General features: G+C 43.2%; 1 protein-coding gene across 2 annotated transcripts in view; it reads left to right on the top strand.

Annotated features, from left to right (window-relative positions):
- csmd3b (CUB and Sushi multiple domains 3b) overlaps window positions 1-26,560 on the top strand; it is a 353,421-nt gene that overhangs the window by 320,019 nt on the left and 6,842 nt on the right. For both annotated transcript variants that reach the window (XM_018731974.2, XM_029248376.1), the window contains exons 56-63: window positions 887-1,060; window positions 7,939-8,121; window positions 10,100-10,276; window positions 14,492-14,671; window positions 17,455-17,628; window positions 19,455-19,628; window positions 23,373-23,446; window positions 25,555-25,666. In XM_018731974.2, the coding sequence (XP_018587490.1) occupies window positions 887-1,060; window positions 7,939-8,121; window positions 10,100-10,276; window positions 14,492-14,671; window positions 17,455-17,628; window positions 19,455-19,628; window positions 23,373-23,446; window positions 25,555-25,666 (1,248 nt within the window). The remainder of the gene's footprint in view (window positions 1-886; window positions 1,061-7,938; window positions 8,122-10,099; window positions 10,277-14,491; window positions 14,672-17,454; window positions 17,629-19,454; window positions 19,629-23,372; window positions 23,447-25,554; window positions 25,667-26,560) is intronic.

The following is a 26,560-nucleotide window of genomic DNA, read 5'->3' as shown; positions in this document are numbered from 1 at the left end:
AGTAATTTACGCGGGGAGTGCTGGTGAATTACGATTCAAGAGTAATACAGTGCCTGAGATTGATTGTAGTATGATGCCTTTATCTTTTCAATGTAGTTCTTTAATGGGGCTCATTTACATTTTTATACCAGGCCTGGTAGAGTCGTAAAATGGCATCTAAATTCAACCAACTGAATTTATAATATTCTGTGTCTGATATTCATTTTCATGGTAGGTGTCCAGTTCAACAGTTTCCCTGCAAATGTATTGTCTTATTTTCACATGAGCAAATCATTATTTTTTACTTTTGTTCATGTTGGATCTTTTCTTTATGACCCATTCTCACTTGAAAGTTTGTGCTGGGCTTCTGAATTAATATATTCTTTGTTCTTCATGCACCACTAGACATTCTGTAATATACTATACTGTAACATTAGATTACACAAGTAGCAGCACATACAGTTGATGATAAACACAAAGGCAATTGTGACAAATGATGTAATGTTCATTTATGGAGTAGATAGATTTGAAGAGAAGTTTAAAAAGAAATGTCCTTTGATACCCTTCTTGAAAGTTAAAAGGAATTCAGCAGTTCTGAGAGAAAGAGGGACATTATTCCAATTTTCTTTTATCAAAAAGTTCCATATAAAATTTGTGGTTATGTTTTAACATTCTTATTTAAAAAATTCAACGGAGGTTTATTCAAGTCATCGTGTGATTATCAAGTGTAACGCTGAGCTATTTTTGAAATGTGTCAAGGCAATTTTCATGGAATATTTATTTTACTTTACCATGGGAAAGTGGAGCAGGCCGTGCCCTGTAGCGGCAAACCTCGAGAGTCAAAATCCGTAGTGTTAGTCACGCCAGTGCCGAGTACCGAAATCGATCTCTCTCTCGTGTCTTCCAGTCATCGACTGCGGTCATCCCGGCTCACCTCCCAACGGCGTTCTGAGCGGAGACAAGTTCACCTTCGGCTCAACTGTGCGCTACTCGTGCACGGGCGGACGGGAGCTGAAGGGCCAGGCCTCGCGCACCTGCCAGCTCAATGGCCACTGGAGCGCGCCCATGCCCTATTGCTCAGGTAAACACCACATTGCAGGGGGTCCGCTGCATCGCTTTGCTGTAAGGCCCCCTGGGTGTACTGTGTTCTTAGAAAACATGATGTGAAGACCTCCAGTACATTGGAGGAAAGATCACGAAGGAGAGTGAAACAGTGAAATCTTTTGATCTATATGGATCCTCTCTAGTTTTACAGTTTGTTCCACCTGCAGGTAGCTTTTATCAAGATTCTTGTAGGTACCATACATGTTATGTACTTATAGCAGAAGGAGGCATGAGAAGTGGTAGGAAATGGGAATTCATTGAAAGATTAATGAACACTAAGATTTCTGTAATGAACAACAACAACAAAAGATATTTAATAGAACTGAGGTCTAAAGTAGACTACTGATAAACTCAAAAACAAACAGCCTCTCAGAAACATTTTCAGAAACTCCTATCCTTCCTGTGTGGGTGGCATTTTGTGCCATGGACACCTCTCCGGCCCACACACGGGTTGAAAGAATGGCGCATGACACGGCCGCTTTGCTAAGCTCTCCCTTGTCTGTTAATCAGGAGACCATCTTTTTCCCACTCGATATTTAAAGCCGTATTTAAAGTAAACACATTTTTATAGAGTCAGCGTGGAGGGAATTGTCATCTGGCTACATTTAATCAAGCAGCGTGCTGACTCCTTTGGGATGCAAACAAATTGGCAGAACTAGCTTTCTGTTGAGAGGCGCATCACTCTCCCAATAACTCGTGGCCGGACGCACCCTCTTGTGGGATCTGTTTCATCCCTGCAGTGGTAATGGGTCCACGGGTTCAGCCCAGTATTTTGTTGGATATCGTGTCATTGAGGATCAATGCCATCAGCTTGAGGAAAAGCCAGTCTCACCTATCGCTTTGGGAGACCTCTGTCATTGTCCCTTTTGTGCAAGGCAACTCTCAGAGTGGTGGTGGAAGTAGCTGGGAAGGGCCGCAGCCCTGAAGCTAGCAGGTGGAAGGCACCGCCGCCGCCAACACCACCACCTCTGTATAAGATAAACTAATACTTGATGAAAGGGGAACTTCTGTGAGAGATCCACTTATTGAGGTTGAGAAGCGTCTTGTGTGAACTGGAAAGGATAGGTATGCTGGGCTGTGTCATGTAGCACAGTGTGAGAACCCAGGCCAGACAGAAATAATTCCACTTGAGCTCAACCACTTCAGGTCTGGAGAGCACACCTGCAGATCCTTCACTTCTCTCATTAGGGCCCTTCAATGTAGGATTCTGTAGCCAGCTGGTCAGGAACAGAAGGGTCACATAGTTTTGTTAGGCTATCCATCCATCCATTATCAATAATTGGTTGTCCAGTGCAGGCTCACGCTGGTCCAGAGCCTCTCGTAAGAACAGAGTGTGAGGCAGGGTCAACCCTGGACTGGACACCAGTCCATTACAGGGCAGTCACACACACGTATACCCATGTTACAGACAATTTAGTATAAAGTGGAGAAAATTATTTTTCATACTGTAAAGATATAATCCTAAAGTGTTTTCTAGTCCCTTTCAACTCTTCACTGTTTACCTATAGTTATTTTGTGTCTAGATTAATATGAGACGTTTGCTCTCAGTTGAGGGGGTGCAGTGGCGCAGTGGGTTGGACCGCAGTCCTCCTCTTCGGTGGGTCTGGGGTTCGAGTCCCGCTTGGGGTGCCTTGCGACGGACTGGCGTCCCGTCCTGGGTGTGTCCCCTTCCCCCTCCGGCCTTACGCCCTGTGTTGCCGGGTAGGCTCCGGTTCCCCGTGACCCCGTATGGGACGAGCGGTTCTGAAAATGTGTGTGTGTGTGTGCTCTCAGTTGCTGGAATTAGAGTATTTGGTCTAGAATAGGTCAGTCTAATGTGTTTTTTTTCCTTCGTGTGTTTTTTTTTTTTTTTTACTGGGACGCACTTGGCTTTCATGTTAGCTCCACTTTGTCAGCGCGTATTTTAGTGTCTCCTAAAGAGCACCTGGTTGTTAAGAGAACATTTTCACACAGATGGTATGTAATAATTGCCTGCAGGGGGTTGGAGCAGGGATGAAATGTTTTTGTTTGTCTTCATAACATTAATCGGCGCAGTGCTGTCCTATTTCTAGCTCCCCCCACCCCCAGTTATACTCCTTGTCCTTTTCTTCCTGTCCCACTCGGCCACCCCCTCCTCCACATCTGTTCAGTTCTCCTCTAAAGTGTCCCCATGTGATTAAAAGCTCCGCCCACTTGAGCCCCCTCCTCATGTTAATCACCCTGCCAGGCATAACTCATGAACCCATCTTACCTTGCTGCTCATCCATTAAATCATTATTAAATGCTCATGACCCATAAAGTAGGATGGCAGGGAAAAAGCCTCCCCCTGCCCTCCCTCCACCACCATTCTCCACTGAGCTCCCTGACCCAGAAACGGGAGTGCAGAGATTGGTCCCACTGGGGAATTTCTTCTTGCCTCTCAGTCCTTCTGAGGAACTGCATCCCCCCTTACTCTCCTGCGATCTTCCCCAGCTCTGGGGCACATTCGTTTTCCTGGCTCTAAATCTGAGCATCCCCAGCTCTCCCCCCATGTTCACACACACGTGCTGTCAGCCTCAGCAGAGCAACAGAAGGATTTCTACCCACCCGACTGCAAACGAGGCTAGAGATGTTCATGCGCGCATGTGTGGTGTACATTAGCATGTGCTGCGTGCTCATATGGTCTGCCGCAACACCTCCCAGCAATGAAGGCCAAGATGAGGCGACGAGTACACTATGGTAATCTGTTGTGACTTTTAAACTTCAGAAACCAAACTGTTGGGTGCAGTTCTCCATTTCACACGGCGGCTCTTGCACCTTTTTTGAATGAACCACAGCTGAGTTTGCTGCTCAGGAGTTGTAACTGCAGGTCTTTGCTCTTTATGACATAAACCAGGTTGTGTGGAGTTCAGACTCATTCGGCTGACACTGTTGTGACGGAGCAGCGATGAAGATCCACATTATTGTTTCCAAATTGCAGCAGTAGATTCCATTGATTCCATTGCTCGGCCATGCATTACCCTTGCTGCTGTCAGTTGTAATTACCCTGTTTTCTGGCCCACCCCACACCCCTCCATATGTCGCCAGTTCTTCTAAAAATCTGCAGTTGTAGGTATACCGGAACCAGCTCAAAACCCTTTGTAATCATCGCAAGAGGAGAACAGAGATGAGCTGCAATTTGTATACAAATCTAAATCTCACGCGTCCCACTTTAGTGAGGTCGCAGCAGAGGCCGAATGATGATGACCAGATGGTGGACGATCTGTAATTCAGATTCGCACCTAAACCTGGCATGTCCCAATTAGTGTGAGTGTGACTGTGACAGAGCCCTGAAGGGGGGCTCTGTCCCTCAGGAACAGTCGTGTCAGACTGCTCCTGCTCTGATACCGTGGCAGCACTGATGGCTTCCCTCGTTGGAGATGGTAGGGGGGTGCTCTTACATGAGGTTAACAAGACGTACAACAGGGCAAGATCCCGATGATGACCACAATGATTACAGCAGCAATGTCAGTGACTGACTCTGTGTGTGTGTGTGTGTGTGTGTGTGTGTGTGTGTGTGTGTGTGAGTATGAGAATGAGAAGACATTTTGGGTGTGTAGGGGCAGCAGGTAGCATAGTAGTTAGAGGCATTGCCTTGCCTTGAAAAGATTTGGGTTTGAAACCCACCTCCTGCTGTGGTACCTTTGACCTAGCTACTCACCCTGAATTGAAAAAGTAAAAACACCTAGCTGTATAAGTTGGTAAATCATTGTAAGGTGTTTGTTGTAAAAACATAACACATTAAGTCATTTTGATGAAAAGTACCAGCTACAGAGGCCGATTTTCCCATTAAGCACTGTAGGCACAGCAGCTAGGGCCTGCAAAGGAGGGAAAATTTAATGCATGTCAAAATCTAAATTATATTTTGGAAATATAGTACTCTTATTTCTAGACATTTCATATGAAAGATTTTTTTTCTAATAATAATAATAATCCATATAATGTCATTGGAGTTCATAGCGATGTAGTCTTATCAGTGATCAACTTGTTGAATGTTCAGTATGACCTTTCATAATTTGTGTATGAGTCTCAGGACTTTTACATTGAGATAGTCACACACAGTATGAACATTTACACAAAAAAAAAAAATGCATAAATACAGTTAACATGGTAAATTGCTTTTGAGAAACTTATCAGCTAAATACAAAGGTACAAAGGTGTTGTTGCAAGTTTGAATACCGCCTCTGTTAAGGATCTTAAGAATTTTCCATACTCCCTGTGGGACTGCAGGGGGGGAAAAAAAAAAAAAAAACGCTGATTCAGGTTAAGTTCCCACTTTATGGGTACGACAGCAAGTTGCCTGAAACCTTGAGGTTAAAGATAATGTTTTAAACCACCTCTCCTGCAGCTCCATGTCTCTGCCTCTGAATGGTGAACTTGTCCTTTCTTTGTAATGACTTGGTGTATATGCTGACGCGCTGCTGCTGTACATTACCCTGGTAGATGACTAGTCACCCCGGAGCGCCGTTATGCATGGTCTCAGGGCTGCTGTTTCCGACGTGCACAACAGCACCGCTGGGACCGCTTGTGCAGTAATGCCCTCCTCCTGCCCTTGAAGGGGGGCCCTGTCAGCACAATCGCTCTAGCACAGCCCGCTCAGGGGAGCCTCCCAGGCGCCAGGGTTGGGGAACATGGTGCGCAAACCGACTCAAAGGCGCAACCGGTGTGTCCTCAGTGGCTGTCGATTGTGCTTCCTGTTCAAAACACCTGTTCTTTGGCCCCTTATCTCTCTAAAAAAAAAAACCCACACTAACGTTACATTACGTTACATTACTTCATTTATCTGACACTTTTCTCCAAAGCGACTTACATGTAGTAATGCTACCCTGGCAACACTTTATGGGTGGCTCATCTCATTTTGAGTTAGAATTAATTTCCTTTTATTCATATACCTAATGCCTCTGTCCAAGGCAGCTTACAGTGTGAGGTGTGTAGACTGAAGCACTTAAAATTATTTACCCATGTATACTGCAGGGTAATTTTTACTGGAACAAGTTGATGTAAGTACATTGTCAAGGGTACTGCAGCAGGAGTGGGAATCAAACCAAGATCTTTCCAGCTGCAGGGCAGTGACTCTAACCCCTACAATTCCTGCTGTGCCCTGTGAGAGTGGGTTTCACCCAGGTTCGCTTGGATACCACATCTCTGAGGGCAACAGAGCTCCTGTTAGTTACTTCAGCCTCATGCACTCCTGCCCTACTGGATGCAGAGAGAACCACAGCAAGTTATACTGATGGGGAGCACACATTAAATCATGAAAATCTCACATTGTTGCTTTGACAGATAGATTTCCATTCAATCAGGTGCTATGGCAGCTTTATCTGGGCCTTAAAACCACTTTCTTTATGTATTAATAAGTACAGGAAGCAGCCTATGGCTCTTTTGTAACAGCTACTTAAATCTTCCCCTTCTGTTGCCAAAAGTATTGCCATCTACTTTAGCAAACCTCTGTTCATTTTCTCCCAATTAAATGTACTGGAAAATGATAAAATAAATAACTTTTTGCAGGTAATTAATGGTGCTTAGTTCATGTTTCTTTAGAAAATTCTTACTGATGTATTTAATGGTTAGATGATCTTTTCACAAAAACCAGGTGGAAATGTTATACAGTCTGATATTTCAGGAATTTAATAACTGAATACTGTCCAAAATTTAATTTTGTGAGTTTTTTTTTTTCCTCTGAATAATATAGTTTCTTTATTTCTTATGCAAACTTTTGGGGTCGCCTTTAACTAAATACATGAGAAAAAATAATGAGGAAAACGATGTCAGAAAATGATTCATAGTTATTACGGGACATGCAGAGGTTTCATTTACCGATACGTGTCAGCGACGAAAAAGGTCTGACTATGAGCATTTTGCTGTGTGACTTTCTAAGGCAACATGAAACAGCCGACAGAGTTCAAAAACAGGCGTGAACTGCCCAAAACTGCAGAATTATTTATTTTGCAGAAACTGCAAATTCATTTAATGTGACAAGGGGAACACTGTCAAGTGCTGACAGAGTACATCAAAAAAGGAAAAATGTGTTTAAAAAGAGGGACAGTCGAAACAGCGAAAGCTCACTCCCAGGCATAGACAGACACTTAACAAGATACTTGCCAAAAACCACAAAACATCAGCCTGGAGAATTACAGCAGAAGTGAAGCAGCACTTATGTAACACCATGTATGTCATGAGCTTCAAAAACTTTTCTGGTATTTATGGTAGGAAACCACTGCAGGGAATTACTTGCATCAAAGACCAATATGGAAGAACGGTTTAATACACATATGACAGCATTCCGTGGGGCGACATTGTTCTCGAGATGAAAGATGTCCCTCCTTCTTCTTAGTTATTTAATATTCATATATTTTTTGATGTTGCCCACTGTGCTTTCAGTACACATAAAATCATTTGACAGCACCTCTCACAAAGGTCCTATATCTGGCCCCCACTCTGTTCTGTAACTGTAATGGTCATGGGGTAATTTGTGCATCAATATGAATAACAGATGTGTCTGCTCTGATGATTGATGCTTCACATTACATGTAAGGAGCAAGGCTTCTCCACGTGGAATATGCCACTGGACTGAGTTATATCACAGTGCGCTGTATCAATCAGAAATATCAATTTCCTGCGAAGTAGCGAAACCTTGAGCTCTGAAGGAAAAAAAGGTCTGAGATGATTTCAGTAAAAGAGCCGCATAGAAAAAAAATTGAAAGTACAACATTGAGTAGAATATCAAAATTGAAAAGTTCAAAATGGAATAGAAAAGCAAAACACAGTGCAGTATGTTTGGAATGCGTACCGTTTTAGTTTGTACTGTCTCAGCTGGTGAGTGTATCTGTGGCTTAACATTGGTCTGTGTATGTTCAGGTGATTCGTCGGGTACCTGTGGAGATCCTGGGACCCCCTCCCACGGAACCAGGGAGGACAGTGACTTCAAGATCCGCAGCAAGGTCCGCTTCAGTTGCAACATAGGATACACCCTGTATGGCTCGGCAGAGAGGATGTGCTTCGCCAACGGCACCTGGTCTGGGAGACAGCCGTCCTGTAAACGTAAGTCCCTCCGCATCAAACATACACACGTACACTTGTACAAGTATACTCACATTCACATATATGCACATAATATTACACACATATACTTGCAAATGCACTCTCATCGACATATATATATGTATACTGTATACATATATATATACACACACACACAGTACATGGACTCGCGCACATTATTTATTTTTAAGAAATATTTACATGAAAGTCTTACAAAATGGTTTTTTAAATTATGTTTATAAGTAAGGTTTTCACAGGGCCTAATCCATAAATCAATCCAGGAAAATCTTTAATATTTTCTCTGACTGACTGAAGGGGTTAAAGTGACACTGGAATTCAAACAAAACAGGTTACGAACAGACTTCCGGGTCTAGTTGTGTTCAAAGCTGAGGAGTATTTATTTTAAGTTGTACTTGAACACACGGGTTTTGTTGCGTCTTCAGAGCATGGATTTGTGCTGGGTATTATACCCATGCTGTGAAGCATCCTCTTTGGTGTGTGTATTTATTCCACAAACAATGATTTCCCTTACCTTGGTTTGGCTGGATCAGTATGAGCTGACTGTCATGGAGTTTAGGCAAATGAAAGATTATGTTTCATAGATTTTTATTTTTTAAAAAAAAAAAACACACATGAGAAAAGTCACAGAGCTCTTCTCCAGAGCACGTCGTCTTTATGATTGTATGTGTGAACTGTGCATTTCAGTCAGTTCTTCCACATCTAGATGTAAATGCTAGGCCATTTGATACAACCTTTCCCTTGCAACTGGCCTGGCTCTCACAAGGGGACGTTATTCACTGCTCTGGGCTTCTGTTCTGGAGCCTTCAGCTTTGAAGCAGGCACAGTTCTGGGTTTGTGAAAAGAACAAGCCCCTTTTCTTTTGGAAAGGCATGTAAACTTCCATGTGCTTGTTTATCTACAAAGAAGGAAATGGAGTTTTCGATCAGGCCTCCTGCCGAGCCCAAATGTGCCATTTTCCAGCCCACAGTGCAGAAATCATTTCTGAAAGGTAGATATTTCCACACACTGTGTATTGGGATAGACAGTGTACTCCAATACATCTTCTTGGCAACAGAAACAAGTGCTGAGAGACGCCTAAACGGCCCCAGGTGTCAGGGGGAAATGAAGGAGGCCGTTTGCCCCCGTTGATTGTTTCCATTGTTGCGGACTCCTTCCGCACGACACCATATTCGTCTTATTTCCAATGAGACAAGGCATCCTGCTCCACAACTTTGCCCATGTTCTTTAAAGCAGCTGCAGTTTAGCTTTGCAGTTAAATAGATTTACAGATTGTTAACTCTGAGGCCCTCAGGGCCTGAGATCTCGCTAGGCTGTTTTTTTTTTTTTTTTTTTTTTTGCCCCCCCCAATTCAGCTTTGATCTAAAATCATCTCTCCTTCTCCCATCCCTGCTTCTTCAGCCAGACAGGGAAGAAAAGACATTTTTCGTTTTCTCTTTTCCTTGCTCCTGCAGATTACGTCACTGCTTCTTGACTTAGAACTTGTATTTCTTCCACTTTCTTTGTTTCCTATTCATAATATTCCCTTGGATTCCTCTACATTCCTCTCAAATTTCAAGATACAAAGTAAGGGAGCAGACTGGTGTCACTAGTGAAAAGGTCAGCCCGACTTGACTCTGATTGACAGGCCCGAATGGCTTATCCTCCCCAGTGGCACTGTGTAAACGTTCACAGATTCCCGATTTGTATACTGAGGTCTTGTGGTCTCATCATGCAAGGTGACAGTTCCATATCTCTTCAGGATGACAGTACTATTTAAAGAAACCAAATGGACTGCTCAGAAATTGCTTAACCTAATGATCATCTCAAGATCTTGACCTGTCCCTCAGAGTAAATTTGGTGCTGTAACCTACAGATCTTCAGCTATTTTTCAGTGTAAATCCTGCAGAGTAACATGTATATCCTGACCTATCTGAAATGAATACATTCCCATCATGCTCCTGTGTGCTCCTCTGTGCAGCTGTGCAGTGTGGGAACCCAGGCACCCCAAGCAATGGGCGAGTGTTCCGCATCGATGGCACCAGCTTCTCCCACTCCGTAATCTACTCCTGCATGGACGGCTATATCCTGTCCGGTTCTTCCACCCGCCAGTGTCTGGCCAACGGCACCTGGTCCGGCAGCGCCCCCAATTGCACCAGTAAGTGCACTTGCACCATGCGGCCTCTGTGACAGCTTCCATTTGCACATTTCTCACTGTCAGAAATTCCAATCAAATCTCATTCAGCAGTCAAGTCAAAATCCTTTCTTCAAGATAATGATTCGCTGAGTCCCTTGAAAAAAGAGGTCAGAAGGTCTCAAGGAAGAAATATGTCCCTTACGAAGTCAGCCAGTGAGAATAGCAGAATTTTTTTCTAACTTCCTTCATAAAAAAGCTCCATTGATCTCATGAATTATAGTCTTGAAGTTATTTAGACATAGGTTGAAAGAGAATTGGAGAGCAGGGTTCTTTGAGGAAACCCAAGGATTGGAACTGGAAGAGCATGGAGAGGAGGTCAAATGAGGCAGGGCCCCAGGTCCTTGAGGAAATCAACCTACATTGCCTCCAATGCAGCAGACTGTACATTTGCATGCTTCTTTTAACTATGCTTTTGTGGGCAGATCTCTCCTCCAGACATGTAGTCAGTTCAAGTTTAAATGTGCACTGTAAGCAATGCAGAGATTCCCTGTTGACAGGAAGGCTAGTAGCATTCAAAAAATATGGAGCATGTCAAATATATATGCCTTATTATCTCTAAATAGTATGTATAACTTATTAATATAGTACACACACACACACACATTTTCAGAACCGCTTGTCCCATACGGGGTCGCGGGGAACCGGAGCCTACCTGGTAACACAGTATATTTTTAGTAATTTCACGTAGTTGATATTTAATATCCGAAATCACTATTGGATTGATTACATTTGCGTATTTAGATTAAACTTTTTCCAAAGCAACTTACAGCATCAAGCTATTTATAATTATTTACCCATTTATATAGCTGGATAATTTTTACTGGAGCAATTCAGAGTGTATACTTTGCTCAGGGGTATTTCCACAGGAGGTGGGATTTGAATCTGCAACTTCTGAGTCCAAAGATGGCCAATCTAGCTATTATTGCATATTATTTTGTCATTAATATAGTGGTGTCATATGTGGGTGTTATCTGAGTCCACTTCTTCCAATAATCTCTGCTTGTGTGAATGACTTAAGTGATCCTCCTGTCTGTGTGAAATGTATAAGTGGCTGACTGGTGATGCTTGCAAACAGCCTTCTGAGTGCTGCTGCAATGGCGGTTCCAGGTAGTATAGTATTTAGTGCTGTCATCTTTTACTTAACGCGCATGAATTTGTATCTCAACCCTTGCTGCAGTACCCTGGAATAAGGTCTTCACCCTGAATTGTGTTAGTAAAATGTTACCCTGCAATATATACTGGTAAATCATTGCAAGTATTCAAATCTTTCACGATGGTTCTTTGGAGATAAACTGAATGAATAAATAAGAATAATAATAATAATCTTATGCTCTGTAGGTGTGTAGCATATGTGTCCCTGCAGAAATCCTTGGGATCCTTGTAGGAGGCGCTAATGTAAATAATAGATGAGATGCCGTCAAACCGCTCGTGACCCTCATCCTCACCATGGAACACAACAGCACTGATTTTGATGTAACTCCCCAGAACTCCCAGTGACTCATGACAGGTGAAATGTCTCTGATATAGTGGGAGATCTTGTGCATTTTCAACAGATATGTGTATGCGCAAATTCCAGAAGAACTACGCTTCGATGTGTGTTGTTGACTTGTGTACCATAAAATCCTGTTTTTTTCTTAAGCAGCTCTGTGGTCTCTGTAATGTTAATTTCTTATTGCCCCATACTGATTGAGCTTGGATCTCAAGTGTTGTACATTAGGATTGATATAATCTTTCTGAAAATTTCTCTTCTTGATTGATGTGTATGCTACTTCTCAAGTAAAAACTTGCAATAACAGTTTAAGCATGCAGGATAAAAACCCTTGGCATCCATTGTAAAGCAGGCCTGTAATAAAACTAGACATTTATTCAAAGAAAGGTTACACCCGTGTCCGGGAAAGACATGGTGTGAGATTAATGTTCCTATAATTGGATAACAGTGAGGACACTGGTCAAAGTGTAAACAATAAATAATACAGACACTTATAATAATGTACTGATAACGTTTCAGATAAATCATTTTTATTTTGTGTCCTTGAACGTATTAAACTGCTTTTCAAATACAGATATGCCATATTTCCATTGAACTTGTCAAGTCGAACAGTGTTGGAGTGCATTTTTACACCACAGAAATCCCATTCCGTGAGTCTTTTTCCACTTTAATACAGGAGGACTCCAAATAAAAAGAAATATAAAATTTCCAGACTGTGAAAAAAATGTGTTCCTTCATAAGGTTTTCAACTTCACATTTTACTGGAGACCATGAATAGGTGAAAGATGAAATGTCCACCACATCTACCCAACACATTACTTTCATTTTCTCCCTCATTCGTCAGATAAAGAGCATTTCCATGGTATTTCTTAAATTTCATAAAATGTATGAGTGTGGATCGCATCTTGGGGAAGTCACACAGCTAAGCAACTATTAAGATATGAACTGTATGTACCATTATCCCTCATACACAAATACAATGAAGCAATTAATTATTCTGCAAGCCAAATCATTTACATCACATGCTGTAGGTTATGTAAAACGATGTCCGTGTGTCACATGACCTGAGAAACGGCTCTATTGTCAATTAATCGTTAAAATAATTGCCCTTTTCATCCTGCTGTCACTGCTATGTCAATACATTTAAAGATGTAATCTTCACTGATTGGTCATACTTAAATGAGTCAGATAGTAAATAGGTTGAAGTGACAGAGCGTGGCATCTTGGCCTCAAAACCTCTCCAATGGGTAAATGGAATGGATCCTTCACGCCTCCCGTGGCGTACACTCTGCCTGGCCTTGCTGTTTACAATTAGTTTCGCCTGTAATCGGTCTCTTAGAATGACAGGGTTTTGCTGTCAGCCACATCTGTTATTTCTCTGTCTCTGCACACCACAGCCTCATGCTCACCTTCCCTCCTATGGCTGCTTTAACTGTCAGCCAGCCACGTGCTCTTTACAGCTTCTTTGCATATTCAGCAAATGTTACTTTTGCTGCAGATCTTTCCTAAGAAGAGCCACAACAAATTAATTTCCTTGAAAAAAACAAAAAGACTAAAAAAAAGGAAAAAAGAATAAAGGGGCTTGGGTGCCGGAACCCCTGTTGTATGATTTTGAACAATGATGGGAGAGCACATTTCGAGCTCACTGAAAGACTTTATTTTCCGTGATGGGCAGGTTTCAGTGGGAAGGCCTTCTTCAGAGTTCATTTCCTATTCTACATGTTTCCAGAGGTGTTGGCTGTGAAAGGTCAGGCTCTCAATCCAGTAGGAATACAGGATTTTTTCTTCAAGTATGGCTAAAAGCATAATCATATGCCATTTTTCAGGTGTGGTAAACACATTTATGAGCTACGCACATCATGGACTTCCAGACAAAAGCTTTGGGCTGTTCTCCCCTAGATAAGAGTGTAGAAAATGAGGATTTTAGAAGAAGCAATGATCCCTTGGCCCCAGCCAGTCATTTGGAAATGCACGTGTTAAACCATGCAGCGGAGGCAGGACTCCTTCTCACGACTCATTTTTATATCATCCATAGCGGCATTCTGTTGGAGCCTGCGCTCTCTTCTCCTTTTTCATCCACTGGAGGCAACCATAATTGTAAAAGATCTGCAGGATTGATTATTGAAGTTAAACCTCAGGGACACCTATGAGAAAGGAGTTTGCACGTTGGCAGCCATTGATTTTTTTTTTCTTTCTCCATATAATAGCGAAATCTATCATTTTGAATAAAAGGCCCAGTTCCTGAAGATATCTCTGTTGCTGCATAAATATGTTGTTTAAAATGATTTGTGAATCCAGCTTCCTGAGGTTAGCTCTGCACCGGTTCCATTTCATGCAGGACTATTATGTTGTATACCTGCTGTAAATGGCCAATCATTGTGTTGTACTTCTGTCTGCCTGGAATCAAACTGTTTTTTTTCCTTCATATTTTTACTTTTCTTGACAGGTCTCTGGCTGTGTATTTTTGATATCTTGAGTTCAAGTGATGTACTTGATTGTAATAATCACCTTAAAGGAAACATGGAGCATCTTGGGTCTTACCTTTTGTAATCTGAGTGACAAATAGTTGGAATCTGTAGATTTTTCAATTTATATTTCTGAAGTAAAATTTTCTAACATTCACAGCAATTTTCCTGATCCAGTTCTGGACCCATTATGCTCATAGAGCCATTTTTTCATTTTTGCAGTGATCAACTGTGGTGATCCTGGAGTCCCAGCCAACGGTCTGAGGTATGGAGAGGACTTCTCCATCAACCAGAACGTCACATTCGTGTGTCAGCCGGGCTACGCAATGGAGCCCGCCAACTCTGTCGTCCGTACCTGCACCGGGAATGGCACCTGGAGTGGGGTTATGCCGACCTGCAAAGGTAAACTTCAAAGGCCACAGGGAGAAGAGACTCACCTATGTCTGCCTGGAGGGTTCATGAGAACATGTCAGAAAGCACAGTATACTTAAGTGCTGTTTCATTTGGGAAATACAGACTACATTTATGGCTTCATAAGTTCTACATTCCTAAACTAAGTGCGCAGCTAATTACTCTTGTCTTCCTATTTTGTAGCAATAACTTAGCTTGTGAATATTTCAGCTTCATATCTGTTGTTCCCACTGCACAAAGTTTGATAAACTTTTAATGGTTGAGGATTTTTAATGCAGTCGTCGCTTTAGAGGAATGCTTGCAGCGATGCCAGGGGCAGGGTTTGAAATCCAGGGGAAGACAATGCCTGTAAAACCAGCAAAAAACAGAAGATATGTTAGATAGCATTGCCAATGACTAGGTCCTCAAAAGAGGTTCACATCATCCTCAGGTTGTTCTGATGACTGGGTTGATTGCAGAACTGTCAGCTTTAGCAGAATTGTTACAAATACATCTATCCTGGGTTTTCTTCAACAATAAAACAGTGACCCCAAGTTTGTCATGCCTTCTGGTCATCTGCAGCAAAATGCTGCAATTCCTTTAAGATGCCTGAAGGTCCATCTGGAAACTGAACAAATCTCCTACTGCCATGAACCTTTAAACCCTGGCAAACATGGACCTGTCCTTGAGGCCTCTCCTCCTTTCAGCTCTGCTATATCTGGACGTGAGGTGCCCTCCCAAATCCAAGCACTGCTGCTCAGCACATGTATTTAAATAAAGGCAATGGCAGGGAGCAGCTGCACCTGCCACCCAGCACAGCCAAGCAGAGCACTGCCTGATGGATAAGGACCCACATCTGCTCCAGCATTTCCAACGCAAACCAGAGTTCACATGCTCACCGAGGCTAATTCATTTCTCAGTGTTTTGCAACATTTACACAGCGCTTTTTCCCAAAAGCTTTTGCTTTCACTTAGTAAGTCATACGTTGGTTGTCGTGCTCGCTTTTGACTTATTGAACGATGTACAAGAAGTATTCACGCCTGCTTTGACAGGCCTGTTGAATGAGGAGTTGTGTTTGGCGACAGCACTACTGGGAGAGCTGAGGAACAAAACAAAACAGATTTGTGTGACGGTACAGGTGAGATCCTGATCCTGATGCATCACGGGTCGGTCCCCGGGCTCTGGTTCACGTGTAAAGTCACAGTGAAACTCAAAAAGTGCTCACAAACCTGGCCAGCGACCCCTTAAATGAGCAGTTCTGGATGTGGCCATTCCTGCAGCTGTCTGAAGGGTATCAGTTCTTCACAGGGTGAGAAACCGGGTGTTTTCAACTACCGTTACCCACATGATCAGATGCAGTGGGTTGTCGAAGTCTTCTTCACGGAACAGTACTGTTCTCGAGTGACAGCATGTTGAAGCCTCCCATCTCTCTGTTCAAATCAGAAGTGATCTTTGTAAGGTCCGATGAATAATTCTGAAAAGCTCCCTTGCTGTTACTGTCTGACTGACTGCCTTGAAGATGTAAGGAGTTGTACTGCACAGGCCGCCTGGCTCTGTGAGCCAACACCGAGATGTCTGGATATGTTCATTATAATCCACTCACTGGTATTAATACCAGTGCCAGTTCTGCTAATTTGATCACATCCATAGCCGTGAGTGTAATTACTTAGCTTTAGGAAATCCATTCATTGTTTTACTTTCACTGTGATCCATTTAAGGCGTCTCATCCACTCGGCCAGACTGGCTGTGCAGCCTCTAAAAAGATATTCGCCACATACATAACGCAAATACCATAGAATATTACATTTGACAGCTGTACTTTGTGGCTCGCTGTAAAGCCGTCATAAATGTTAATCTGATGTTGAGAGCAGCTGACTTAATATGTAATGCAATCTTCCCCGTCCTCTACAAGGGCCCACTCGGTGTATGCTGGTGTCGGCAGACATGAAGGAGCGGTCTTTCAGACATTTTTTATTGGGGCACTGGATCCAGTGGGACAGCGCACATTATTTATTCATTATCTTAAGAAAACAAAAACTGCTCAGTTTTCGGAGCAATGTGCTTCTAAGCGTGTCGAACACAAATTAGGAATATTAATACAACATTTGGAGATTTATTATGCGCATGTTTGTATTATTTCTGAAGTCTGTGGCCGATATTGTAAACGGTGACAAAGCCATCCAAATTCTTGTTTGTTCCGTTTGAAGATTAATTAGGAGGATTCACTACCTCCAAATGTCCCTTTCCAATTTGCCAGACCCAGTGTTAATCGACTAGTAATTTGCCAGGCTTCCTGGTGCAATTTGAAATTTATAGCAAAACACTTTAAGTGAGGGAGGGCATGAACAACAAACTCAGGAGCAGAAACAAACATGCATGGGCGATTTATACGATAATTTATATTTAAAACACAATGGACCTTTCATATAGAACACAAATTTTCCAACAAGATGTGAAATGCCATATGATAAATCTAAAATATAGTGTCCTCTAGGCCAAATTTATATCTCTAATGGTAACTACCACTGCTTCCCTTTTAGTAGAAAATATTTCATTATAACGTGTCGTATAATAATGTGTTACCTTGTTACCTGATTCACACTAATACCCAGAATTTACTATAGTGATGCAATAGGTAAGTCACACACCCCGACAGCACCCACACAATCTGCGATTGCCTCAGTTGTGTGTGTGCTGTGTTTGCTCTTTACTACCATTGCATAGGTGTGTAAGTACTTTTTGAAGAAGAGCTTACTTGTATTTCACCTGTTTGTCACACTCCACCCCCTCAACAGCCGTCACCTGCACTGGCCCTCCCCCAATCTCCAACGGGGTCCTGGAGGGCACTGACTTCGAGTGGGGCACCAGTGTGAGCTACAGCTGCTCTCCGGGATATGAGCTGTCCTTCCCTGCCATCCTCACCTGCGTGGGAAATGGCACGTGGAGTGGAGAGGTGCCGCAGTGCCTGCGTGAGTCACCACCGGCCTTTCTCTGTGCCTGTTCTTCTCTCCACTGGGTACTCTCCTTGCCTCAGTGCATGTCAGCAGTGGCGGATGGGCCCTTTCCATGAATTCCTGCTGTCTGCGACAACACAGCATCGCTTTCCCCAGCAAGAGTTTCAGGATTCTAGGATCATTCATTGAATGATAGACATTTTTTGTTATTATTATTATTATTATTATTATATGACCATGCCCACACCTCAACCAGCAGCACCTGGCTCCATCTGACTTTAATCAGAGCACTTGCCTATAAAAGAAACCACTCGACCACTTCCCAGTTGTGGAATCTCACTTGAGATAAAATGAATGACTTGAAGACAGACGAACTGACCCCACCCCACCCCACCCCCCGTCAACGTCACAATAAAGGTGAAAGGCGATGCGTTTATTTGAAGTTACTTTATCCAGGGGATTCCCTCACCAAAATCAAGATGTTAGCCATTTGAAAGTAATTTGACTGGAGTAGTTGGGTGATTCTGTAGAAGGTGTGAAGCGCGTTGGGTTTGGCTGAGAACGCACCCACCGTACACTTGTGAAGGTTGGCGGGTTGACTGCAACACTTTCACCCATTCATTTCAGCGACATACATTTCAGCGTGTTCTGCTAAGGAACATTCAGGTTGCAATTAATGAGGTAAAACACAATTTGTTGTAGGCCACGCTGTGGTGATCAGGCCCATTTTTTTTCTTGCCCAGCATGATTCTTTTACTAATATTGTGTTAGGAAGCCTTAATGACATGAGCCATTGCTGGCAGAGTCAAAATGCAGAGAACAAAGTGAGAAAATTCACCTTACAAATTGTTACATTTAACATTAAAAAAATACACTATACAACATAGCATGCATTGCTTCAAGGCTAAAAAAGTATGTTCTCTTCATCCCCATATTACTTTTTTGAGGCATCTTCACCTGCAGTTAAAATAAAAGATTTACTTCATATATAGTTTGTTCGGAGAACAATGATAGCCCTGATTTTATTCTCCCATCACTTGTACAATACAGTTAAGCCCTGTGCTATAAGAACATGAAAATGCAGTAAAGGAAATAAATCACACAAACAATCTGTGACCTGTGCATTATTGTATTTTGAGGAACAACATTCCTCCTAGCAGAAGTCGTTATAAACCAATAGGAATTTTATCTTTACATCAATGCAGTATATTAGATGCGTAAATTAAGTAAAATAGCAGCCATTTCCTGATGGATGATCCAATTAATGAATAACTGAAATTCATTCAGAGATGAAGTTGAGCTGAGATCAGGTTAATTATGGAGGAATTTTAACTTTCTTTAAAAAGCTAAGTAAAAATACTCATGAAACCTTGTTCTGCTCAAAGAAAAGCATGATTCATACTTTGTAGTTTTTCCAATGATTTTTTTTTCCTTTTTTTTATCTTGACAGCATATTTATTATTCATCACAAAAAAGTCAAGTTTGTAGTCCTAGTTCCCAGATGCTTGAGTCTGCCTGGCACATTCATTATGTATCAGCTTGGTATGACATCAAGCTCTTGTATTGATTTTCCCTAAGAAAGGCATATTGTTTCCTGGACAGTAGTTGGTCACGGTTGGTGACTACCTGGTAGAACTTACTGTAAGTCTGAGACACCCTCTCCAGGATGAGTGGGCACTGGGTTGCAATTCCAGTCTCCATATTACAAGCGCTTACTTCTTTGAGCTCAAACAGGTTATTGCTCATGAAAACAGACTCATGTGCAGGAAATTAGGTTTGTTTGCATTTTACTTTTATAATTTGAACCTGTGCATCCCATGCTTGTCATGTCACCTCTGCAGCCAAGTTTTGTGGGGATCCAGGTGTGCCGGCTCATGGCATGAGAGAAGGTCGTAGCTTCATCTACCAGTCGGAGGTGTCCTTCAGCTGCAGCCCCCCCTACATCCCGGTGGGCTCCACTACACGCATCTGCCAGGCTGATGGCACCTGGAGCGGATTCCAGCCACGTTGTATAGGTACTGCATTTCATTATTCTGCACGTAGCTACAGTGTTCCTACACTGATTCTGTGAATTCAGGCATGGGATATACTACTACATTAGACTGATGCAATGACAAACAAAATGCCAGTTAAAAGTTTTTGTATTAGAGCATCATTCGTGCTCACCTATTTCGATCTGTGTTGACTGTTTAGTTTTGAGCATCTTAATGTACAGTTTTATTCCCTCATTGCTTGTGCAAGAGGTTTTCAATCATCCGTGTCACATCATTTAAATGAAATAATATGAGTATATACATGATCAGTGGTATGTCCGTAATATATCACTCCACTGGTTCACACAATCAGTAGCTGTTGGGTAGCTAGGAATGCATTTGGACCCAGGTTTTGTTCACAAGCTGTTCACTATTGCCCCCCCTGCATACACGAGAAATGGCTGTTTGTCACAGTGCCAGGAGCACAACTGGACAGCTAGCACTTATTGGAAGATTAGCAGACCTCTCAGTGCAGGCAGTCGGCATGCAAGTGGCAACTCTTAGGAGCCCAGCATGTGCTGAAGTACTGCTTATGTAGCAGTTAGCTTAGATTACTCTGGCTAGCCGAACGGCTCGTCAGCCGGCGGAACAGGGCCAACAGTACCCCACTGCCACCAGACCAAGTGAAGCGGCCTAATGACATGGCTTGGACTCGCACCGCAGCCCGAGTTCCAGCTTCTATTCCAGCCGATTGCGACAGGCTCTTATCTCCCCTTCGTTGAAGTGATCGCTGTTGTTGTGTTGCCTGGTCAACATCTTATCCACCACAGTGGTCTGTATGTGCAACAGACCAACCCTAGCTCTAGAGACAACCCTGGCTCTCCAAGATGTAGACTCACTAATTTGCTGCCGTGGGCCTAGGGAGGCACCAACTGCGATGAAATGACCTGAATATGCTCTTTGGGCACATTGGAAAGGTTTCGCTCGTTAACCTATCTGCAGCAAAGACCGTGACAGGCAGCTTGGTCTGCCAAGGTTAGCTGGGAAAAACTTGGCTCAGTGATTGAAGTGACTGAGGTTGTGTGGAGTAGCTTCAAGAGAGATTGTCTTTAAAATGTGCATGAGAAGTTACAGTATTTGATTCACACATCTACTACTATTTAAATGTAATTTTTAGATAATGTTGTGAAATGTTTTCTAGATCTATATATGAATGCGTCCACCCAATCATAACAGTTGACAAGGATGCATACAAAACCTGGTTGGTACAGCTGTTCAAAAATAAACCAAACTGTAAACCATTCTTTTCAGTAAATGTATAGATGTGTAAGTAAAAAGCAAAAGTGTTATAGTATGTGTGAGAAAATGTAGCATAACTGTAAAATGTATGCCGATGTCTTGGGGAAATCTGCATTGCATCATGGGAACACATTGAATTTCTTTCTTGTGTTGCCCAGAGTGCTTTCCATCAGCAGCAGAAAGCACAGGCTTATGAACACTGGTTCAGTATTGAATGTTAACAGGATTAAGATATGGCAACTTATTTATGTGTTCATTCTTTCTGTATGAAACACAAAAGAGCAAATATACAGCGTTTCATGTATGGAAAATCTGCATCGTGGAAGCAAACTGGGTAATATACACACTGCAGCACAGTAGACAAACTGTTCTTGCGGAATAATAGGTTTTCCATCAGCATTTCATATAGTATAGTTGTTTCCATTACAAATTACTTAATATCTTGCCTAAATTGCTCCGTCTCTGTGAACCTGATTGTTTTTGTATTAATGACATAGCACATTCTGTAACTGTACACATGCAGAGTGGCTTAGGGCTAAGGGGGTATAATCTTATTCAGGTGCCACTTGCACCTGACAGCTGCTGGGCTCTCAGGATCTGTGAGGAGCTTGCATGTTCTCCCTGTGTTTTTGTGAGTTTCCCCCAGGTGTTCCAGCTTCTTCCCACAGTCCAAACACATGTGTTTCAGGTGAAATGATGGCTCTAAATTGGCCTTTGTTTGTTGGACTGGCGAATGTGTGGCTATTTCCCAGCACTTTGTCATAACATAGAATGGAGCTTATAAATTAAGATCTAAACAAATTTCAGTTGTTGTTCTCTCTCAAGAGCTAAACGTGTACACGACGGTTTAGGTATTGATAGGAAAACAGCAGGTCTGCTGGAGTCATTTTCCCAGTTTGATCTTGCCTGCTTCCCTGCTAGCTGAGGGATAATCCCATGCATTGTCACTGACACAACAGCAGGCCCACTGAATCGGAGCTCCAGGGTGGCACACTGTTTCACGTGTACCCAGACCAAGGTATCAGTACAGCAGAAATAGACCTGGATTATCATCCCCAAATAAAGTCCGTGCTCCTGTGGTCTTTACACTAGACATATCCACATAGGTCACGACATTAGAATGCCTAGGAGGTGTCAGCAGCCACTGGTGCTTTGACCCCGTAGGTTTATTTTTCTCCCTTTCTTGGCAGCTGGGAGTTGTTTTTCTTCTCCACTGTTGCCAGCTGGCATATCCAGATAGTTATGTCTGCTACCGTAGAAGATGAACACCTGTATTGTACCGTTCCTTGGAACAATGTTCAGTGCTCTGTGTCACCCTGGTGAGGAAAAAAACTGCTCTATAATTAATTGCAGTTGATAATTGCAGTTGAAGCTGGGGTCAGTTTTGGTACCACCCAACATATCCCAGGTGACCACAGTACTGGACCATAAGTGGGCTGCAGCAGGTGTGTGACCTACATCAAAAGCATCCATAATGATCCTGAACTACCCCACTATGGACCCAGGTCCATAGCTCCTACATTCACCTAAACAAATGTGCCCTCACAATCCATTTTTGAATGTAGCCCTTGTATTGCCCACTATTATGCAGCAGCTGAGAGACTACCCTCTCTGTTTACACAAGGGAAAAGCTTTTTCCTTCAGTACATTTTGCTCTGAAATGACAGACACAGAGGGAGAGGTGCAGCGTTTATTCTTAGAATACACAAAATGTTCTGTGTCCTCCGGTCCTTTGAGCACAAAGTATAATGCATCTTGTCCTTCAGCTGAAACCTTCCTCTATTTTTACTTTTTTAGTAATTTTTGTAATAGTTTTACTGTGTCTGCACATGTGTGCCTTGCCGTGAACATGTTAGATCTCAGAATTCTTTGGACGTGATTATTCCTCTGCCCGTATGTCTATGCGTCTGTAAGAGAATGTGCTGATGCTCCAGTCACTGTAAAAATGCCACGCTTCTACTGAAATCACGGTGCTTTTAGGTTGATTTCCACATGATGTTTCTGTGGCACCACAGCGCTTTGGAGCCTGTGATGAAAAACCCTCTGCGTAATGTAGGTCTCTCCGTCCGGCCTGTAATTTACGGCATTATATTGAATCCAGCTCTATGCGTCAAGGCAGAGGATGTGCTCTACATCCCAATTGCACGGAGCTCGTGGTGCTCGCGGTGCTCGCGGAGCCTGCTGCTGCAGTAATACTGCCACCCACAGGGTCTTGCACAGCACTCATAAGATTCGCCGTAATGTGGCTGCTAAAGCACATGCACAGATGCGCACCAATTTCCATCCGCAATGGCCATGCTGTGCGGGATGGGGCCCGCCTGCCCCTGTGCTGACCCCAGGGAGGCCTCCAAATTGTCTCAATCATCATGTGTTGTTATTACTTCTTCAGCAATCGCATCCATTTCAATAAAAACCAGGCAGGAGTCCTTACGGGCCTAAAAGGCAATAAATTAATCTTTTTTCCCCCTTTCATTCCCTTGCTCCCAGAACCAACCCGGACAACGTGTGAGAACCCGGGAACGCCGCGCTACGGATCCCTCAACAGAACCACAGGATTCAAGGTACAGCGAGAGCAGTGGGGAAATACCAATTCTGAGCACAAGCATGGCCCAGAAAGATTCAGGGCCTTTTCTTAAGAGCGATGGAGAATGTGTCCTTGAGCGACGGCTTGGAGAGAAGGCAGCGAGGGTGACAAATGGAGAAGGGTGGACATCGCAGCGAGGGCGGGCCACCTCTTTGCAGCAAGGTGCAGCATAGCACGCATCCCCAAGGATACAGAGTGAGAAGATGAGTAACATGGCCACACGTGACTAGTCTAGCATTAGTTCAAAGCTGCCACCTTTTTTCTCCTCCCCTCTCATCCCTGGCAAGGCTTGTTGACCTGTAAGGAACGGAGTCCGCCATGCCCTACTGTACGAGGACTCATCTGTCCCTGTTATCCCTGGGACACCTCATTACCATACATATAGGTACCATGAAACGCCACGCTCATCACAGCCACCCTGCAGCCGATGGCCCTGCTCCACCTCATTGGACAGTAATGGTCACATAATTACTTTTGCTAGAAGAATACGGATCCGCAGGCATAGGCAAAGCACTGCCGTGCCGACGGACAGAGGGTGGGGGAGCGAGTAAGTGTGGCATTAGCATGGCATTGCAGTAAAGGCCTTGCTGAGATGCCAACGTGAGTAACATCCCTGCTTCATGCCTGGCTGACATGAGCTGCCATGCGTTTGCTTGAACACCCCTAACAAGCATCACGGTGTCAGTTTGATTGCTATTCTTGGTGTCATTCATGCCCTTACACTCCTACATAAATCCGCCCAAAAATCTTCCTAAATGGAGTCGTGAAAGAGTCTCCATTTGTCTCATGTGCTTTTTTTGTAGATTTTTTTTCCCCCCTTCTCAAAGGCCATACAAATACACATGACACCAACATCAGAAACGTGCTACTACTGGTTGAAACACGGCGTTGCAAAGCACACTACTTCATGATAAAGACCAATTAGCTTAAACCAGCTTTCTGTCAGGGGCCAGGCTGCTTCCTCTTTTGCCGTTCACAAGATTTCTGTCGTGAATCGCGGAGGAACCTTTGCCACACGTGAACTTTATTCATATTTTAATTAATTTATTTTCTTTTTTTGGCAGTAGGTATTTGAAAGCTCATCGCTGATGCGCTTCTGTATAAAATCCAAGGCTTAATGTAACGCCTGTGTCATGCCAAGACTTCCAAGGGAGAGGCGAAAATATCAAGCGTTTCCCACTCATAAATCATTTGTCTCAGTCGGAGAAGGAAAGGAAACCAGGCTTGTTCGTGCCAGCCTAATGATATTGAAGAGCAGTAAAGGAGATACTACATCCTGTAGATAAGCCGGGTGCATATTACTTGTCAAATGCTTTAGTTGTGAGAGCAATGTATTAATCTATTAACGCGTAGAAAGACTTGTGGTTTTCTGTACTGACACTTTATTGTTATGCTTGCTTTGATGTGACTTGTGCTGCCTGTTCTTGCGGGCACAAAATACTGACCACTTCTGAGTCCCACAGCAAATTTCTTTTGATTCAGGAGTAGGAAATAAAGCAATAGATGGTGCGAAGGGCACTTAATGTTCAGAAGCAATTGCATTTGGTGAATAAATCTATAATCTGATTGTTTGTAGTTTGACTAGTTGGGGCAGCTGCAAATAAACTTACATTTGAAGTATGGTGGAGCATACTGCATGTAATGCGTACACAAGTGAAAACACGTAGGCTTTTACCTTACAGCTGGTTAAACAAGCAATTCAAGCAACCTGATGGTGCTCATCCCTTTCTGCTTTTGACACAGCACTGCATAATTTAAGTTACACTGAATATGAGATGTTTTGGACTGTAGGCCCAAATCTGTATCCGGGAAACCATAATGCAGAAAGAAAGAATAGCTGCGTATTAACTAGTTGAGTTTTGAATCAAGCCTTATAAATATTTTAAGGCCAACTTTAAATACCTTGACTCAGCATGTTTGGGGAATAACAGCAGCACCAAGAAGCGTGTGTGTGTGTGTGTGTGTGTGTGTGTGTGTGTGTGTGTGTGTGTGTGTGTGTGTACACGTACGCGCGTGCGCGCATCTGCGTTAAAACGTGGGCATCTGAGGGCACTTTGAGTCATATCCGCTGTGTCTCGGTCACAGGTGGGCAGCGTGGTGGAGTTCCAGTGCCAACTTGGCCACCTGCTTCTAGGCTCCATCACCCGCATGTGCCAAGCAGACCTCACCTGGAGTGGAACCCAGCCTGAGTGCATCCGTGAGTCACCATGGTTACACCACTTCATTAAACCTGAATGCCAACACATGGACAGTGGTATGGATGCTGTCTGTCCTGAATCGGTTTGAATTCCTTCGGCATTTCACGCACATAATCATGCTCAACACAGAACACACCATTCAAAGTAAACATTTTGTTTATGCATTCTGTATCTTTGGTAATGAAATAAAATAATTGCAGATGTGTTGTAGATTTATCAGTGGGTTCACAAAAATAAAGAATAAAGGCTCAAAAAGTGGAAAAGAGCCAACCAGCCCCATGCTTAGATCTGCACAGCAGTTGATGCTGTCCACTTATACTTGCAAGTCCAGGCCCCCGTCCTGTCTGGGCCCCCTGACTGAGGCCCCTAGCCAAACCCATTGATCAAGCGCCCTGATCGGTTATGCACACACAGACAGGCCTTATCATTCTGTAGCCGGTGCCTTCTGTGTGCTCTGTCCCAACAGTCCTTACCATGCTCCCTTCCTTCCAAAACCCCATGGCCCTTCTGCATCTAGCTCCCCAGGGACTGAGCCACTCGGCTGCTGCTCAGTCAACAGTATTCAGAGGGCGCTGTGTGCCGGCCTCCACCTCAGCATGCTGCAATATGCAATTGGAGCAGCACTGACAAAGATTTTGGACATTGCCTTTAAATAGCTAACTCTCAATTTCAGAATGCAGATTGCAGTTTAATTTCCAAGCACCTCCGGTGCTTATGAGATTGCACTATGCACACAGCTACCCAGAATCTATGATTGTTTCATTGCCACTTAAGCACAAGTTGCTATCATTGCTTTGAAATGAATTTATTCTCATCTATGATCTATGAGTTCCTCTCTCAGAAATTTCTGAGCCTTTGTGAAGCCTACTTCAGCCGAGCTTGTGGACCATTTC

The sequence above is a fragment of the Scleropages formosus genome, chromosome 23, assembly GCF_900964775.1.
Source record: "Scleropages formosus chromosome 23, fSclFor1.1, whole genome shotgun sequence".
Classification (NCBI taxonomy): Eukaryota; Metazoa; Chordata; class Actinopteri; order Osteoglossiformes; family Osteoglossidae; genus Scleropages; species Scleropages formosus.
Note: the sequence above shows the minus strand (reverse complement) of the source record. Positions and strands in the feature narration are given on the sequence as shown.